The sequence below is a fragment of the Schistocerca serialis genome, chromosome 4, assembly GCF_023864345.2.
Source record: "Schistocerca serialis cubense isolate TAMUIC-IGC-003099 chromosome 4, iqSchSeri2.2, whole genome shotgun sequence".
NCBI classification, from domain to species: Eukaryota; Metazoa; Arthropoda; class Insecta; order Orthoptera; family Acrididae; genus Schistocerca; species Schistocerca serialis.
In genome coordinates, this window is record NC_064641.1 from 225784243 (window position 1) to 225803848 (window position 19606).

General features: G+C 39.6%; 1 protein-coding gene across 2 annotated transcripts in view; it reads left to right on the forward strand.

The window, feature by feature from the left end:
* Window positions 1-19606, forward strand: part of LOC126473368 (ankyrin repeat and BTB/POZ domain-containing protein 2) — a 661367-nt gene that overhangs the window by 394656 nt on the left and 247105 nt on the right. For both annotated transcript variants that reach the window (XM_050100375.1, XM_050100376.1), the window contains one exon: window positions 12993-13104. In XM_050100375.1, coding sequence (XP_049956332.1) covers window positions 12993-13104 — 112 coding nt within the window. The remainder of the gene's footprint in view (window positions 1-12992; window positions 13105-19606) is intronic.

A 19606-nucleotide genomic window follows, 5' to 3' on the forward strand; every position in this document is an offset into this window, starting at 1 on the left:
TCTGGCAAGTATTTTTCACACAGACTTAGTTCCTCCCTTATTCTTTCTGGGAACTGTTCATATCATGCTTTATCTACCGACATAACTACTAGTATTGTCTGCAATTCCAGGGGCTATTTCGGAGTGGCAAATGATTTACCTTTAACGGAATTTATGTGATTCATTTTCAACGTCTCATTTTGTGCCACATTCTAAACAGTTATTAACTCATTGTTGGAGTAGCTTGTTTTTCCTTGAAAGTATGTACACATTAATGCTGTGATAAATTTACTTGGAATTTTGCTGTATAGTTTGTAAAATGATTTAAGTCAGTCGTCATTAATGTCCCTTGATGTAAAGTAGTTAATCTTCTTTTAGTTTATCATGATATTCTGATGCAGTTTTGTTTTGCTCAACTAGCCTTTCTTTTGGACTGCCTCAGCACTTATGCTTGGAGATTTCACGCTTTGTCTCATTCTTTCTAGAGTTGTCAGTTTCTCTCTTTGTACATGCTCTTAGATCTTTATAGGTGCAAATTTCTACTTGTTCTTCATTGTTACTAGGTATTCTGGGTACGCAGTAGAGCTAGCACAGAAACTAATAAATGACAGCTAAACCCATTATAAAATGATAATGTTAATGTGAAAGTAGAACAAAAACTAAATATTGATTCTTCATTGTGTTACTTTGGGTGTGATAGAGAAATAGTGAAGGTAACACATTAGTAGCAGTGCTGAGAGGAAAATATTTGTCCTTAACTTTGAATTTCAGAAGAAAAAAATGCAAAATGCAGGTGGCAAGCACCAAATAGAGTTAAAAGTTATGTAGGATGTGATTACTTTAAATAAAATTTTCATATAAAGTGATTGTAGGCTAGTAACATGTAAAATAAAAATAAACACGAAGTTAGAAATAAACAAAGTGTACCGGTACCAATCTGGAACATAGTGTATAATTTATTAGGGGACAGAGAGTACAGCAGACGAAATTAAGCAAAAAGGTCAGCATCTTGGAAAATAAAGATTATGCTGACACTGGCAAAAGGCACAATTTTAATTTACTGTAAGTAAGTAGCAAAAAACATTGTAGCTATGGAGAAAGTAAAAGAAACTCTCAAATCGAACAAGGCCGCTGTTAAAAATAAGCTGAGACATTTGAGTAAAAGCTAATTACAGCTTTATAGAACAACCTGAACTAAACTAAACTGTCTGGAAATATCTCTGAGAGCATGTAAGAATGTACAACAAAATATGATTAAAAACACAATTCAAAACAATAAGAAGGCACAAAAAACAAAACAAAAACTTATTGGACACACATTGCGTTTCGTTAGTTATGGTGGCTGTTACAGTAGTTAACAGCAAAGACAAAATTGTCCAATTATTCTAAATATTGTAGAGTTTGTATAGTTAGAGAAATGAATCAGAAATAGAGCTAGGTAATAATAAAAACAATGTCATTCTGAAAGTAATGCTAGTTGGAGTTTATAAAGTCAACACAGATGTGAGTAAAGGAATAGTTCTGGAAGGTTATGATGTTTCAGTAGAAACAATTAAAATTGGAGGCAAAGTAATGTGAAAGAAACATGAGAACTCATTTACAGAAGTTTTGTGAAAGGAGACAGTTCTCTGAAATTAGAAATAATCTGAAATTGTTTGGCTCGCAAGAAAGAGGATAGAAAATTGTAGACTTATTAGTGTCATGTGCACGAGGTTCAACATATCTGTTATAATTGCCATAGACTGTACTTATTTAACTAGTGTTAATTTACCAAAGGATGTATTGTTAATGAAAGTATGATCACATACAATATCAAACAAAATTTGGAACTGGATTGATGATTTCTTGGTAGAGAGGATGCAGCGTAGTATCTTGGACTGAGAGTCACTGACGGGTGTAAAAGTAACTTCAAGTGCACCCCAGAGAAATCTCTTGGGACTCTTGACGTTATGTTGTGAATTAATGAACAGACAGACAATATTAACAGTAACCTCAAAATTTTTGCACATGATGCAGTTATCTATATTGAAATACTGTCTGAAAAGAAACTGTGAAAACATGCAGTCAAATCTTGATATAATTTGAAAGTGATGTATAGAAATGTAAAAATTGTGCACATACAAAAAAGTAGTTGAAACCAGTCAACTATGTGCTTATATAGCGAGTGTAATTAATTGATGTATAAAATGAAATAAACACATAGTTTCAGTTGTAGCTAAAGCAGGTGGTAGACATTGATTCATTGGTAGTATATGGGGAAATTTTATCAGTCTACAAAGAATACTGCATACAAAACACTTGTGGAATCCACACCAAATAGTACTAATGGGGCATATTAAAATTATACAAAGAATGGCAACATGAATGGTCAGATGTTTGTTTGACCCACTAGAAAAATGCCAAAAATTTGAACTGGCCTACTTAAAAAGCTTCAAGAAACAGCGTTAGGTGTGGAATGTAGAAATGTACTGCAATCCCATATGGATTGCTCCCTTATGAACTGCATAGACAAGATTAGACTAATTACAGTGCGGATAGAGGCATTTAAGTAGCCATTCTTCCTGCACTTCATAAGTGAATGGAACAAGAAAAAGTCCTAAAGGTGGTACAATTAAAGTACCCTCTGTCATGCACATCACAATGGTTTTTCAGGGACTGTTGTAGATATAGAATATGTATGTCAGAGTTGAAATTTTTATTAGGCTACATCAGGATGGTGGAAAATTCAAAACTGACAGAAGATCCAGTCAAAGGGATTTCATACTATCGGCACTGCTCTTAGCAGTACTAGTGGAAATTATCAAACTTGTTAAGTGTGATAAGGAAGAAGGAACTCATGTTAAAGGAACATATCTGAAGCACCTTTGAGTTGCTGATGATATTTAGTTGTGGGTCTCTGTAGACATACTTCAGTAACTGATGGAAGAACTTGACAGAGCAAATGTGCTTGTTCTAACATAAATCATTGTTTCATCATTAACATTACTAGATATTAAATATTGTGAAAAATTTAATTTGGTGGCTGATTTTGTTTGCAAATCATCCCAAAATATATCACCACATGCCAGTGATGAAATGGATATTGTTACAACAACAATAAAAATCATACTTAACTTGTATGCTGAATGAACATATTCAAGATCCTTAAATCAAATAACATAACTCAGATGTAGTTCTTTCCATTTTTATTCTAGATATGACAGATAAATTCACAACTTTCCACCAATTCTATTTTACATACAAATTCGAGACCAATCTGTACCTTCATAAAACACTACTAAACTGACCAAATATAATCAACCATAATCTGTTCTGAACTGACCATTGCAAATGTCGCCATGTCACCCTGTGTTAGTTTTTGAAGTGAAAATAAATCTACTTCTTTCTTAAGATGTAATTAATATAATTAAGATAGAATTTTGTAACTCATGTAATTCCACTATAAGAGTCACATTAAAATTTACTCAGTGTTTTAAACTATCATAATTACAATGACTGTTTGTTTGTAATTTTTGTTTTGTCAAAGTTACCAGTACTAAACCTTTCACACTTGTTTGTCACTTCTCTCAGTTTAACATTTTTCTTATTTGCTAACGAGTTTAACATTCACCCACATCAATTTGAACATTAATTAGTGTGTTAACCTTTTCAGTAAATACAGCTTTTACAAAACTGATATCTTTTTATGCAAGTTATATGAATTAAATGATGTTAGCAATGCACTGTTTCACATGTGCTCGTTGTTGAGTGACATTATTAGTTTCTGAAATTACTGAATGACGTATATAAATGAAAGAAAAAGTAGAGAAAAATAGTCATAAAAGGAAAGTACTAAAGTGAAAATTAAAAACAATGCAAGGATTACAAGATGAATCATGAATGGGAATATACATGTGTATTGGATTATATCATGTTTTCCAATACTACACAACATTAGCCATTACATTACAGAGAAAGCCTGAAAATAAGTTATAATAAGGCATTGAAGGAAATTGGTGCACACTAACAATGAACACATAGTATGAGTCGATGAAATTTTTTATTTATAATTTCTTAGGCCTAAAAAGTTCTATAAAAAATAAAAAATAAATGCCAACTGTTTCATACAGCTTTGAAAAATGTTTAAAATCATTTCCTTTTTTTATTGGGAAAAGTGAGAGAGCAGGAACAGTGATGATGACACGAGCTTTTAAAGGAGACATTACCTTGAGCACTGCATGCATAATCTTTCCTGCTATTTAAAGGATTCTCTATTGAAGCATTTTTGAGATTGAAAACTGTTGGAACTTATTTAAACCTTTGGGCATAGATGATAGAAATATATCAAGGCCACAAAACAGCAGACTGCATTATTTACATAATCCACCAGATAAACATCCTCTGGTACTCTTTAAAATTGTGATAATATAATGAAACAATGGAAAATCCAGAATGGAATGTAACAACATCATGAAAAGGAAAGTTGCTAGTCACCATATAGTGGAGATGCTGAATCGCAGATAGGCTCAACAAAAAAAAAAAGAAATAAGACTGTGTGTGTGTGTGTGTGTGTGTGTGTGTGTGTGTTGTTTATTTTTGACAAAGGACTGCCAGAGACTGCAGTCATGTGTGTGTGAGTTGAGTCTGTGTGTGTGTGTGTGTGTGTGTGTGTGTGTGTGTGTGTCTTGTCATCTATTTTCGACAAAGGCTTTGTTGGCTGAAAGCTTATATTGTGACAGTCTTTTTGTAATGTCTATCTGCGACTCACTATAAGATGAGTAGCAACTTTTCTTTTCATAATATTGATATTATAATTTAAACACTGAATATTAATTTTTCAGTTGGCACCTTATTTGATAAACACAATTTGGAGTGTCAAATATTTCTCTAATTTGCGTTATTTCTTTCTTTTAGGCAAATGGTTTGAGAAAACATTATACTATTTTTCCTAACTTTTTATTTTCAACTTTTGTTCAGAAAGCATGAAGCCAAATGAAAAGATGTGAAAACATTGGCAATCACAAACAGGGCAAGACTTGGTAGGGAAAGTGTTAATGTCAGTAAATAATTTTCCCAATATTCTTTCACATAATTCCAAGCTTCTGAACTATATTTTCTGTTATGGTCCGTCTCACAGATTTCTTTGCCTTCAGTGTTGCTGGAAGGTCTTCCATGTTTACCAGGCGTATGGTCAAGATCCCTGACAGCTAGCACCACTTTTGTCAGCTTTTAACTGTGAGTTGTTAATGGCTGCATTAAGAACAGTACTTATATATAGAGCTGCGACTGAGATATTACCATAGAGGCATTTACATAATCACTTTTCTAGCGTCTTCTGTTTTCAGAATGTTCTGAATTTAGTACTTGTTTCATAGGATGTCAATTTGACAGTTAAATACCACACTGATGTAACTTTTTATGTGCAAAATGGCTAGGCCTTGAAGAGATGAACCTTTTTACATTTCATTTGCATAGGTAGCAACAGTGTTCATGAAATGTTTCACTGTTCCCTCAAATAAATATTTAAGTTTTTCTTAATTATCCTGATTTCTTTCAAGCAATTAAATCCTTTTTCGCAAAACTGGTCTATTTGATGTCCCATTCATACAATTCCCACTCCTCGTTTGGTTATGAAAATATGGACAAAAATTTGCTTCAAATTACTAATTACAATTTTCATAATTATCTTGATTACTTATAAGCAATTAAACACTTTTTTTTTTTTTGCAAAACTTGGACTTAGGCTGGTCCATTTCATACCCCATTGTCCATTTTCCACTCTTCTTCGACTATGAAAATTCGGAGAAGAATCCATGCGCAGTTTAGTTATGCAGATTGCTTTTAAGCAAATTTAATACGAGGGCCGTTCAGAAAGTAACCTCCGGTTGATTTAAAAAAATACACCAAGTTAAATAAAAATATTTTAATATATACATCTTACAACTACATCTTTGCACTATTTTTCTACATAGTCTCCATAGCGATTGAGGCACTTATCGTATCTCTTCACAAGCTTTGAAATTCCTTCTGCATAAAAATCACCTGCTTGTGCCTGGAGCCAGCCTGTGACCGCATCTTTGAGCTCTTCGTCGTCATCAAACCGCTGTGACCCGAGCCATTTCTTCAAATGCATGAAGAGGTGATAATCACTTGGCGCCAGGTCTGGGTTGTAAGGTGGATGGTTGATAACGTCCCACTTGAAGGACTCAAGAAGGGCCGTTGTTCTGCGTGCAGAGTGAGGACGGGCGTTATCGTGCAAAAAAACGATACCGGAAGTCAGCATACCACGGCGTTTGTTCTGTATAGCCCGTCGTAACTTTTTTATTGTTTCACAGTACACGTCTTGATTAATGGTCGTACCACGTTCCATGAATTCAACCAGCAACACCCCTTTGGCATCCCAAAACACCGTTGCCATCAGTTTTCTGGCAGAAAAATCTTGCGAGGCTTTTCTTGGTTTGGTAGGCGAATTTGAATGTGCCCACATATTTGATTGTTCTTTTGTCTCAGGGTTCACGTACTTATTCCAGGTTTCGTCACCGGTGACGATTCTGTTTAACGATGGTTCTCCTTCGTCCTCATAACGTGACAGAAAGTCTAATGCAGAGGCCATTCTTTGAGTTTTGTGGTGGTCGGTAAGAATTTTGGGCACCCATCGTGCACAGAACTTACGGTAACCCAATCTTGCTGTCACTATCTCGTACAAGAGAGTCTTAGAAATCTGCGGAAAACCAGTAGACAACTCCGACATTGAGAAACGTCGATTTTCACGAACTTTTGCATCAACTGTCTGAACGTGTTCGTCAGTCACCAATGATGGTCTACCACTCCTCTCTTCATCATGAACGTTTTCTCGTCCACTTTTAAATAAACGTACCCATTCACGGACAACTCCTTCACTCATAACTCTTGGTCCGTACACGGCACAAAGCTCACGATGAATAGCTGCTGCAGAATATCCTTTGGCTGTAAAAAACCTTATGACAGCAAGCACTTCACATTTGGCGGGGTTTTCTATTGCAGCACACATTTCAAACTGCCACAAAAACTAAACTAGCGCAGGTACGACGTTCAATCGACCACGCCTTGATGCCGACTGACCTGTTGAGTGCGTGAACGCACAGATGGCGTCGCTACTCCCCCCCCACAACCCGCACTGTGACCAATCGGAGGTTACTTTCTGAACCGCCCTCGTATTTTGTTTTTGCAAAACTAGATCTCACAATCATCAATTTGTCCATCTCTCATTCTTTCTTTGGCAGTGAAATTTTGGACAAACTTTTTTCCTCAAATTACTGTATAAGTATTTTCTTAAATACGTTTCTCACTTTCAAGAAAATAAACCCTTTTTTATAAAATTAGACTTCACACTGTTCAGTCTTATACCTCAGTTGTCCACCTCCCACTGTTTGTTTGGCTATGAAAATTCAGACAAAAGCCATTTGTAGTGATATGACTTATAGGGAGTCATGTTCTCTTTACATTCAAATGTTAGGTCAAAAATTTTACAAATTTTGTTTCTCATTTCAGTGTGAATAATTGTATTGCTGTGCATAATTCACAATTGGAATAAACTGTCAGTTTACACAGTATATTATTTTCTTTCTTATTGTTGACATTCTCCTGATTATTTGAATTTTTGATTTGCCAGATCAGTACTGAGCAAGGCAGTGCAGTCATTAGGACACTGGACTTGGGAGGATGACAGTTCAAATCTATGACTAGGCATCCAGATGTAGGTTTTGCATGATTTCCTTAAATTGCTTTATGCAAATACTGGAATGGTTCCTTTGAAAGGACATCCTTCCCTAATCCAATTATCAAAGGGAGATAAAACCCTAATCTTGCTTCCTTCTTTTTCAGTAGTCACACATTCTCAGGGTGGAAAAGATTGTATTGTACTCACTGTAAAAGGCTGTTACTTTGAAAAACATTATTGACAAGTTACACCAAACAGGTACACATATTCAGACCAAGTCCACACAACATTATCCCAATGTGATCACTATACTGCTGACTGAAGTGAAGTACAATCCTGTTCGAGTAAACAGCCAGTAGTCAACCTAATAGAACAAGCCGGCATATCTATTGTATATTATTCGCTCAAAGCTATTATAGATTGCTGATTCTGGGGCTGGACTTCTTGTTTTAAACCCAGTCAATGGCAATCAGTTTACATCATGTGGGATAATGTCTTCCCATGGGAAGGGGGGTGAGAAGAGTTACAGTTGCTTTATTGCAGCACTACTCATGGTGGAAACGGGTTGAGGCTGCAGTGGTGCCACCTGTGATGTATGATATGACTGATGGTCAATATCCTCAGAGAGCAGTAACAGATCATTTTCTGCATCTCTGGTGGACAACGAGATGATTACAGCAATCACATTTAAATCTTTAATTTATCATCTATTGACATGACTTCGCTGTCACTATGAATGTTCTGGCAAAGCCACAGACAGTCCCAGCTATTAGTGCGTTTATTACCATGTTACTGATTCTGAGTGAAGTCCTAATAATTAATGGAAAATCTCATATAAGATGTGAAACAAACACTAACAAAGAGATAGAGGGGCTGGCCAGTACTTACCTCAGCTCAGTACAGCCGATAGATACACATAAAACAGAACTGAAAATTTACATTCCTAGCTTTCAGAACTTTGTTCCTTCATCAGGGAGGAGAGAGGGGAAAAAAGGGAAGAAGGGAAAGTGGATTCAGTTACTCACAACCCAGGTTATGAAGCAACAGGGAAAGGTAAACAGGGAGGGTAGCAAGGATGGAGGCATGGTTGTCAGAGGGAAGCCAAAGATATTCTACTGTAAGTACTGTGCCAGCTTCAAACCAAAGAGGATGCATACAGAAGTAAAGAGGTATATAGTATAAAGATAAACACAACTATGTAGGATGAAAAGATGCGTGAATGGCTAAAGAGGAAAGGGAAAGAGGAGAAGACTGAAGAGTGAATGGGAGCGAGGTTGTTTAACGTAGGTTCAGTCCAGGGGGATGGCAGGATGAAAGGATGTGTTGGAGTGCAAGTTCCCATCTCCGCAGTTCAGAGGGACTGGTGCTGGGCGGGAGAAGCCAAATGGCACATACGGTGTAGCAGGTTCCTAGGTCCCTAGAATTATGCTGGAGGGCATGCTCCGCTACTGGGTATTGGGCATCTCCTAGGCGGACAGTTCGTCTGTGTCCGTTCATGCGCTCAGCCAGTTTAGTTGTTGTCATGCCGATGTAAAAGGCTGTGCAGTGCAGGCATGTCAGTTGATAAATGACATGTGTAGTTTCACACGTAGCCCTGCCTTGAATTGTGTATGTTTTACCAGTAGCGGGGCTGGAGTAGGTGGTTGTGGGGGGATGCATGGTGCAGGTTTTGCAGCGGGGTCGGTTACAGGGGTAGGAACCGCTGGGTAGAGAAGGTAGTCTGGGAATATTGTATGGTTTAACAAGGATGTTACGGAGGTTAGGGGGGCGACGAAAGGCAACCAACAGCTGCTTCCCCTGGCCTGGTATAGGTTTATAGATGACATCTTTGTGGTCTGGACTCATGGTGAAGAAACACTCCTTAATTTCCTCCATAACCTCAACTCCTTTTCGAATCTGAATTTCACCTGGTCCTTCTCCAAAACCCAAGCCACCTTCCTGGATGTTGACCTTCATCTTGTTGAAGCTCACATTCACACCTCTGTCCATATCAAACCCACAAACAAACAACAGTACCTCCACTTTGATAGCTGCCATCCTTTCCACATCAAACGCTCCCTTCCCTACAGCCTAGGTATTCGTGGCAAACGTATCTGCTCCAGTGACGAATCCCTCAACAATTACACCAATAACCTGACCAGTGCTTTCCTCTTCCGCAACTATCCTGCAGACCTTGTCCACAAATAGATTTCCCGAGCAATACATTCCTCCCCGTCCAACAACAATGTTCCTACCCCCAGACCACACAGAAGCATCCCCCTTGTCACCCAATATTATCCTGGCCTCGAAAACATCAACAAATTACTCCGCCAGGGATATGACTTTCTCAAGTCAACCCCTGAAATGAGATCATCCCTTGACAAAATTCTCCCCACACCACCCAGAGTTGCCTTTCGTCGCCCCCCTAACCTCCGTAACATCCTTGTTAAACCCTACAATATTCCCAGACTACCTTCTCTACCCAGCGGTTCCTACCCCTGTAACTGACCCCGCTGCAAAACCTGCCCCATGCATCCCCCCACAACCAGCCCCGCTACTGGTAAAACATACACAATTCAAGGTAGGGCTACGTGTGAAACCACACATGTCATTTATCAACTGACATGCCTGCACTGCACAGCCTTTTACATCGGCATGACAACAACTAAACTGGCTGAGCGCATGAACGGACACAGACGAACTGTCCGCCTAGGAGATGCCCAATACCCAGTAGCGGAGCATGCCCTCCAGCATAATTCTAGGGACCTAGGAACCTGCTACACCGTATGTGCCATTTGGCTTCTCCCGCCCAGCACCAGTCCCTCTGAACTGCGGAGATGGGAACTTGCACTCCAACACATCCTTTCATCCCGCCATCCCCCTGGACTGAACCTACGTTAAACAACCTCGCTCCCATTCACTCTTCAGTCTTCTCCTCTTTCCCTTTCCTCTTTAGCCATTCAAGCATCTTTTCATCCTACATAGTTGTGTTTATCTTTATACTATATACCTCTTTACTTCTGTATGCATCCTCTTTGGTTTGAAGCTGGCACAGTACTTACAGTAGAATATCTTTGGCTTCCCTCTGACAACCATGCCTCCATCCTTGCTACCCTCCCTGTTTACCTTTCCCTGTTGCTTCATAACCTGGGTTGTGAGTAACTGAATCCACTTTCCCTTCTTCCCTTTTTTCCCCTCTCTCCTCCCTGATGAAGGAACAAAGTTCCGAAAGCTAGGAATGTAAATTTTCAGTTCTGTTTTATGTGTATCTATCGGCTGTACTGAGCTGCGGTAAGTACTGGCCAGGCCCTCTATCTCTTTGTTTGTATTTGAAGTCCTAATAAATATGATAAGGTGAAATATGAGAAATATTTTTATTGTGTAACGAACTGACACCCACAGCATACTTCATTTTCATTAATTGTAAGGTTTGATAGCAAATGAAGAAGAAAAGTGAAACAGATGTTTTTTAGCTTCTGATGAAATCAGTTATATGAAGCTGAGCAGATTAGAACATAAAGTGAAATACAGTGTTTGCAAATTATGTGTCAGTTGTGTGAACATATTCAATTTGGAGCAAAAACTGCTATAATCAGTGGCACTGATGTATGCTTTTTGCTATGGCACTTAAAAATTCAAGTGCTACTTTTGTCTCACAGGTAATTGCTTCATATTGCATAACAAGATCATCTTACACAGTGAGGACAAGATTAGAATAATAGCGGCACACGCATAAGCATTCAGACTATCATTCTCCCCACACTCCATTTGTGAATGGAACAGTAAGGAACCGTAATAACGGGTGCAATAGGACATACCCTCACCTATGCACTTCCCAGTGGTCTGCAGAGTATAGATGTACGAGGTCCATTAGAAAAGTATCTGATCTTTGGCCAGGAAACACAAACTGGCATATCTGGAGTGTTGGACACCTAATTACCCTCAAAGTAGTTCCCTTGCACCACACAGCATCATGTAGGTGATGGAGGGCATCTCTGTAGTACTCTTTTGTGGTTGTTTGATCCTGTGGTGTATATTCATGGTGCATCACACGAGTCGATGAAAGCAGTCAGTGTCACTTTGACATTTCTGCGCCCTTGGCAGGCCTTCTTTGGTCTTGATGACGAGGAATGCTTTCACTGTGATTACTGGGATTTGGTTTCTGGGTTGTACTTATACACCCAAGACTCTTCAGCAGTGATTATGGCATTCATTAAGTCGGATTCACTGTTTGTTGAGTCCAGCATGGCCTGTGAGACTTCAACATGAGGTTGCTTTTGCTCTGTCATCAGCAGCTTAGGCACGAATTTTGCTGACCCCCTCTTCATGGCCATATCTTTGGACACAACAGAATGTGCTGAAAAAGTGTTGATGACCATCTCTGCCACAATTTCCGTGATAGTCACATGATGGTCCCGCTTCACCACAGCATGCACTTTGGCAATGATCTGGTCGTTTTGGCATGTTGACAGCCAAGCAGAGCATGACTCACTCTCCACTGATGTGGAGCCATCTTTAAACTGGTTGTACCACTCCTTACTCTGTTTAATGCCCATAGCATCAGCACTCAAAGCTGTCTGAATCTTCCAAATGGTTTCCACATGGCTGCAGTTTCTGGCAAAATTTGATGCAGTAACACTTCTCCAGTAATTCCATCATTTTCCTTACAATGAAAAACCAACACAAACACTATACACTACTCCACTGAACTGCTGTTTGCCAGCAACTGATGCTATCAACATGTGGGAAAAATTCACGCAAGTGCATGAAGGTTCAAGGTCAGCTCTTGCAAGTGTGCTAGATTCAAATAATCAGGTGTTTGTGGGAGAAGGGGGGGGGGGAGGGGGGACGGAGCAAAGTTTGATGCTTTTCTAACAGACCTTGTAGATGCAGTATTACAAGATCCAGATGCAGATGTGTTTTCACTGATTACTTTCAGTATTAGAAGATAGGAGTAAGCATTCTGAAATCATTTGAACTATGCTGATGAGATAATATTAAAATTTGCTAAATAATTTTGAATTATTTTTAACAATTGATTAGATGTTCAGTCAGATTACTTTCTGAATGTGTTTTAAATGGAATATTACTTTTATCTGTAGCATCACATAAAAATAAAACAAGATTTTAGTTTTCTTTCTTGAGAATTGAGTGAATGATAAGTTATGAAAGTTAGCTTTGTAACAGGCGTATGGTGGAGGGCAGAAGTAGTTTACAGGTCAGATTTTATTTGGACAAAGGCAAGTGAATTTATTATTCTGTATTAGTGTTAAAACTGATACAAATTCTGGCAAACGAAACGTTTGGAAATTGAGTGAAATAATTGATTGTTCATTGCAGTTCTTTCTTCTTTCAGACCGGGAGGTGGAAGCAGAGAAATCCTTCCAAGTGGAGGATATGCAGTGTATCAGCACCAACAGCAACAGCAGCAGGCCAGCAGTACTGTGGGCCACCACGAATTTTCTCAGGTCCTTATCTTATGAATAACTTTCATCATATTAATCATATTTGTTTCTCTTATGAAATTTTCCATTAGCTTTAGATAGATGTAATTGTCCTTGCTGTAAAATTGGACCTTATTTTTTTTATCTCGTTATGAAGAATTTGAATTATTGTTGAGATCCAGTCGCTGTCAATTTTCTTGAATATCAGATCAGTCAGTGGAGTCAAGTCAAAACTCAAATCCCTGCTGGGATGTATCCACCTATAAAAGGTTTAAAAATTATTATCTGACCACTCTGTGAAGAGAAATAGATTATTTTCCGGTTTATTTATAGTATGTATTCTACAAGTATACTTGTTATCCACTTTCTTGCACTTTTGTCACAGCAATAGATCAAATGATGGGAAATTATGAGAGAAAAAATGAAATTATTGTATTTCGTATTATTATTCTGGATGTAAACTCTTCCAACAGTATTAAGGAAATGAAAACATTTAGCTAACAGAGTAAGACAAGATGACTAAAGTGACCAATGTTGAGAAAGAGCTTTTGAAATGTTCTGGGAAGGAATAGACTGGATACATATAAGCAGCTTTCTACTGATAACCAATAATCATCCATCTCTACAAAGTTTTAAATATCACCCTCAATGTTTGTCTACTTGGAGCTTGCCAATGGAAGAATGTATACTATGTATTATAGATTCTATATGCATAAGAATCTAACTTGCTAATACTATAGCAAAGCATAGAATAGTTTGCTTTCCATACTATAAAATATGAATGAAAATTGTTACATAAAACTGTGAAGTAAATATTCAGTTGAAAAGCTGAAACTTTACACAGCATGAATCTTCCAAACAAATTGGCTTCCATTTCAGAAGAGCCTGATCTACCAAGTGATAGAGTACACAAACTGATCATACGAAGAACAAAACCATTCACTGCGTAGAAACAGCAAGAGAAATAAACAGTAGATTACAGATATAATAGTGACTCTGATAGATGAATCATATTGTCACTTGCAAAGGAGGAGAAACAAAGAGAATATTAGAGAAAAAGATAAAGAAAACAAGGAAAAGTTAAGAATAAAGAAAAGAATACTCAATGACATAGAGAATCAAGTAAAAAAATGGATAATCATAAATGACAGTAGAATAAAACCTCAGTCCATCATAAGTGGTGCCACACACAGATGGCAGAGAATAATGAAGGTGGCTTCCTCATATACATTAGGATATGACAGAAGTCTGGAGAAAATATTGTATAAAACTATACAAAAATGTCACTAGTTATATCACAACCAGAATTACTCTCCACATGAAAACATTGTAGGTTTTATAGGGTATCTACTGCTTGTTATCAGCTTCCTGAATTATAGCTTACCTACATTTTGCATCTTGCATGAAGTCATCCACAGTTTTATGGAGTCCTGCAATTGTAGTTTCAGTGTACAAATACTTTCTGATTGCTTTTTCTAGGTGCTTAATACTTATTCTTTTTTTCACTGGGTTCTTAGTACCACTTTTCAAGCTTATCTACATCAACATCTGCATCTACTTGGATATTCTGAAAATCACACTTAAGTGCCTGGCAGGGGATTCACTGAGCCACTTTCGCAATAAGTCACTATTATTCCAATCGTGAACAGCGCATGGAAGAAATGAATACCTGTATCCTTCTGTGCAAGATCTGGTTTTCCTTATTTTATTATGATGATTATTTTTCCCAATGTGTCAATAAAATGTTTTTGCATTTGGAGGAGAAAGTTGGTGATTGAAATTTCATGAGAAGATTCTGCCACAAGAAAAAATGTGTGTGTTTTAATAATGTACACCCCAAATCTTGTATCATGTCAGCGACACTCTCTCCACTATTTCTCAATAATACAAAATGTGCTTCTCTTCTTTGAACTTTCTTGATGTACTCTGTTAATCCTGTTGGGTAAGAATCTCACACTGTGCAGCAGTACTCCCAAAGAAGATGGACAAGCATAGTATAGGCAGTCTCTTCAGTAGATCTGTTGCATCTTCTAAACATTCTGCTAGTGTTCTTTTCAATTTAAATTCTTCTTAATCTGCAAACGATTTATTTTCACAGTTCCTTTTTGTTCTGAACTTTTATATTTTTTGCTCCCTGATTAATGTTGTTTTAGTTCTCATTTAAACATTTAAAAGACTTCCATCCAAGCACCAAATTGATTGATGCACAATCCTTTGCTCTCCGTAGACAATTGCTTTTTAGAATTAGCTGCTGTGCTTCCTACATGAGTGAATCTGTTACTTTCCATGGAACCTGAATTTGTTAATGAAGTCAGCTTATTCTTGATTTTAACCAGCATTCCCTGCCCCCTCTGTGTGAGCTATTTTTACAGCTATTGTTAATTGTGCACAATAAGAGAGAACTATTCTTAGAGCCACCCAATAACCTAATACCGCTAGTACAATTATTGTTCTTTATTCTCCAGCTCACACTGGAATTATCCAGTGATGCAGCACCACTTATTTACTTACTGAAGTGCTTTATTTTAGAATCACTGTTTTTGGTGCATCAGAAGATTTATGATGTTGTTAGCCCTCATATATGAGAGTAGTAACACCCAGTTATTTGTTTACCCATCCATTAATGAAATTGTCATGGTGCAAGATTTCAGCTGTTCAACCAGAAACCCATTGTGAAAAGAATGAGGGATATGGATTTATTGATGTTGAATTAAATTGTAAGACATCAATTAATTCTCTTTATGTCTATTACATTATGTAAACATTAATTTGACTATGTGGCATTACATGAAAACTATTGTGGCCAGGCCAGTGAACTGGCCACTGTCACCATCGACACATTCACCTGTGGCCATTGGGTTGCCGTACTCCTGGCATTGTCTGCTAGAGTCAATCACATGCAGCTGAAGACACCACATGCTTACTAAACATTGGTGGACCACAACAGCAACCTGCCAATTTGTGTGCACAGCAATACATCATCTGGTACATATGCCAGACTTCAGCGGGCTCCTGTAGAGACATCAGCATCACCCACCATCAGAGCACACATCCAGCCAAGGTTTTGTGAGCACAGCACTATGTTGCATCTGTACGTCACGTATCACCTCATGGAAATCCTTCTTCCTGGATGTTGGGCCAGCTGCATCTTGCAGCCCTTCTGTTGGCAGCATTCCCCAGCAGCAGATCAGCACAGCCCTGGAATCTGACTGGACATCAACCCAGTGCAGCCTAGGGCTCCAACTGGACTCCATCCTAGACACCAGCTGATGCTGTTCGCCTTTAGTCATAAGCTTGCATCAATTGCCATCCTTCCTTCCAAGGGCGGCTCAATGTCACGAACAGGTGACAAGGCTTCTATCAGCATTCCCGAGGCACTTATCTGTTACCGCTAGCTTTGGGCTCGACTGCTTCCATGCCTTCCCTGGGCATTGATGCCCTGACTGAGCCTATTGGCACCATTATGAATCCAGAGGCTGTCATAGATTTGAGTCCTCATCTTCTGTTGAGTGTCAGTGCTCTGCCGACATCCCACTGGCTAGCGTGCTTCCACCCAAGCTGACGGCACCATACACCACACCACTGTTTCTGGTCACCGTTTTCTGTGCCTTCCCAGACTATCCAGTGGCTGCCATCACTCACTCACTCACTCACTCTGTCTTCAGCCCATGAGTGGCCTACCGGGACCATCTGACCGCCGTGTCATCTTCCGAGGAGGATGCAGATAGGAGGGGCAAGCGCTGTTGGGCATGGCCAGCACTTGGATGGGTGACCATCCAGTCGCCAAGCGCTGTTGCCATTTTTCTGGGTGCACTCAGCCTCGTGATGCCAATTGAGGAGCTATTCGACCGAATAGTAGTGGCTTCGGTCAAGAATACCATCATAACGACCACATCAGGAATTTTGGCCCATATTTCTCTCCATCTGGAACTGCTCTTCTGCCACCAGCACAGCCTTCTCTTCTGCCGCCAGTGCCACTCTCCCTATGGCTGCAGGTGCAGCTCATTCTGCTGCTGATGTGGCTCTCCCTTCCACTGCCATTATGGCTTTTCCATTCTGCCACCAGCATGGCTCTCCTTTCTGCTGCTCGCACGGCTTTTCCATTCTGCCTCCAGCACAGCTCTTCCATCCTGCCACTGGTACGGCTTTTCCATTGTGGCACCAGTCTAGCTCATCCATTCTGCTGCCTGCACAGCTTTTCCATTCAGCCATCCACATGCTTTTACATTCCGCCACTAGCATGACGTTGTCCACTCTGCTGCTGGCATGACCTTTTCCAGTCTGCTGCTGGTACTGCTTTTTCATTCTGGATTGCCACACCTTTTTCAATTCTGCCAGTGGTATGGATGCTTCTACTCTGCCACTGGCATAGCTCCTACTCCCACCGGTACAGATCTTTACCTGCTTCAATGTTAACTTTCAGATGAGTCTTCAGATCTCAATTTTTGTGTCTACTCAGTACACATGTTTGCTACTGGTGTGATCCCTTCTGATGCCGGCACATCTTTATTTTGCCACTGGCATGGCCTACTTACCTGATCTGACACTGTCTTCTGGACAAGTCTTTGTGTTCCTGTTGTCTGCCTCATCTGTGCACAGGTGTTCATCTCTAATTTTGGTGCCAATTTCTGTGCAAGTTTCCAATCTGATTCTTCCTTCTGTGTCTCTGGCACTGGCACTGCCACCTCATATGTCTTGTTTCTCTGGCATGTTCACATCACAGACCCATTCTCTTCTGGCATCTGTGATGTGCCCACTGCCTTGGACTGTCTCCACCCACAAGGGCATCTTCTCTTTGGCTGAGCCTATCAGTGTTGTGGCTTTGCCAGCAGTCAAGCCAATCTCCCGAAGGCCATTGATGCTTCGACAAGATCCCAGTGGTCCTTCCACTGTAGCTACACCCATCAGTACCTCAATGATTCTACCATCTTTTTAAGAGGAAAGGAGTATTGTGATCAGGCCAGTCACCTGGCCACTGCCACTGCCAGTGCATACACCTATGGCCAGCAGGTTGCCTTACTCCTGCTGTTGTCTGCTGAAGGAGGCCACACATAGCTGAAAACACCGCACGTTTGCTTAATGTTGGCATACCTCAACAACAACCTGTGGATTTGTAAACATTGTACCACATCGCTCGGTGTACGTATCATACTTCAGTGGGCTCTGCTAGAGGCATAAACATACCCTGCCAACAGCATGAGCATCTGACCACGTCATGTCTGCACATGATATGTCATCCACGGAAATCATTCCTCCAGATTATTTAAGGCACTGCACGACCACTGCCCGATAACGTCTGCTTACACTCTGGGCTCTATGCAGGTACACCCTACAGCCCATCTATCATTAGCATTCACCAGCAGCAGTTCAGTGCAGCCTGGATTCCAACTGTGTGTCAACCCAGTGCAGCCTAGGACTCCAGCTGGACTCCAACCTAGACACCAACTGCACATCACCTAGGATGTTGTCGCTTGGCCGAGCCCATTGGTGCACTGGCATCCCTGTGGCTGCCACTGGTCGGAGCACTGGTTTCCCATCAGCTGCCAGCAGTTAACAAACTAGCAATATTCTGGGCATTTAAAAAAAATTCTTCAGTATCTCATATTAACTAATAGGAAAGAAGGCAAAAATGTAAGAAGAGAATATTATTTCAGGAAAATAAAAATAACATAGCCTTATTTTTTGAAATGTAATATTGACTCTTGCCACGAATCAGAACTTTAAACGCTTAATTGGCTAAACTAGTCTGAAATGTGAGTGATAAAGGATTACTTGAAAAGAAATTCTCAGCTACAACTGAGGGAATAACAGTTTCTGATGAGTAAAAAGGTATTAACCTGGACAGGAGGAAGTTTGGCTCACATTTTTTTGGGAAAAAGCCACACGCGTGCTTGCATCCAGATTGGCTGCAACAATTTTAACAAAACTCAGGTACCATAAGTACCATGTGAATAAGACATCTGTATGTTCTCTATTTGTAGGGGGGGGGGGGGGGGGGTGAGAAAGTGGTGATATATAAGCATGATTTGGTAACAGCTGAAGCAGTTTCAGCCAAACTAGGTACACATATGTTTTAGTATCTATTGAGATAAAATATTGCTTCCACCTTTAGGGGATTGTGTGAAGGTTTGATTTTAAAACGATTGGCTTTAGTGTTTGAGTGCATAGTTTTGGTGATGTTAGTCTGATTGGCCAACATTCCAATGACATTTTACCCCTAGGGGTTTGGTGTGGGATGTTGTTGTTGTGTGGTCTTCAGTCCTGAGACTGGTTTGATGCAGCTCTCCATGCTACTCTATCCTGCGCAAGCTTCTTCATCTCCCAGTACCTACTGCAACCTACATCCTTCTGAATCTGCTTAGTGTATTGATCTCTTGGTCTCCCTCTACGATTTTTACCCTCCACACTGCCCTCCAATGCTAAATTTGTGATCCCTTGATGCCTCAGAACATGTCCTACAAACCGATCCCTTCTTCTAGTCAAGTTGTGCCACAAACTTCTCTTCTCCCCAATCCTATTCAATACC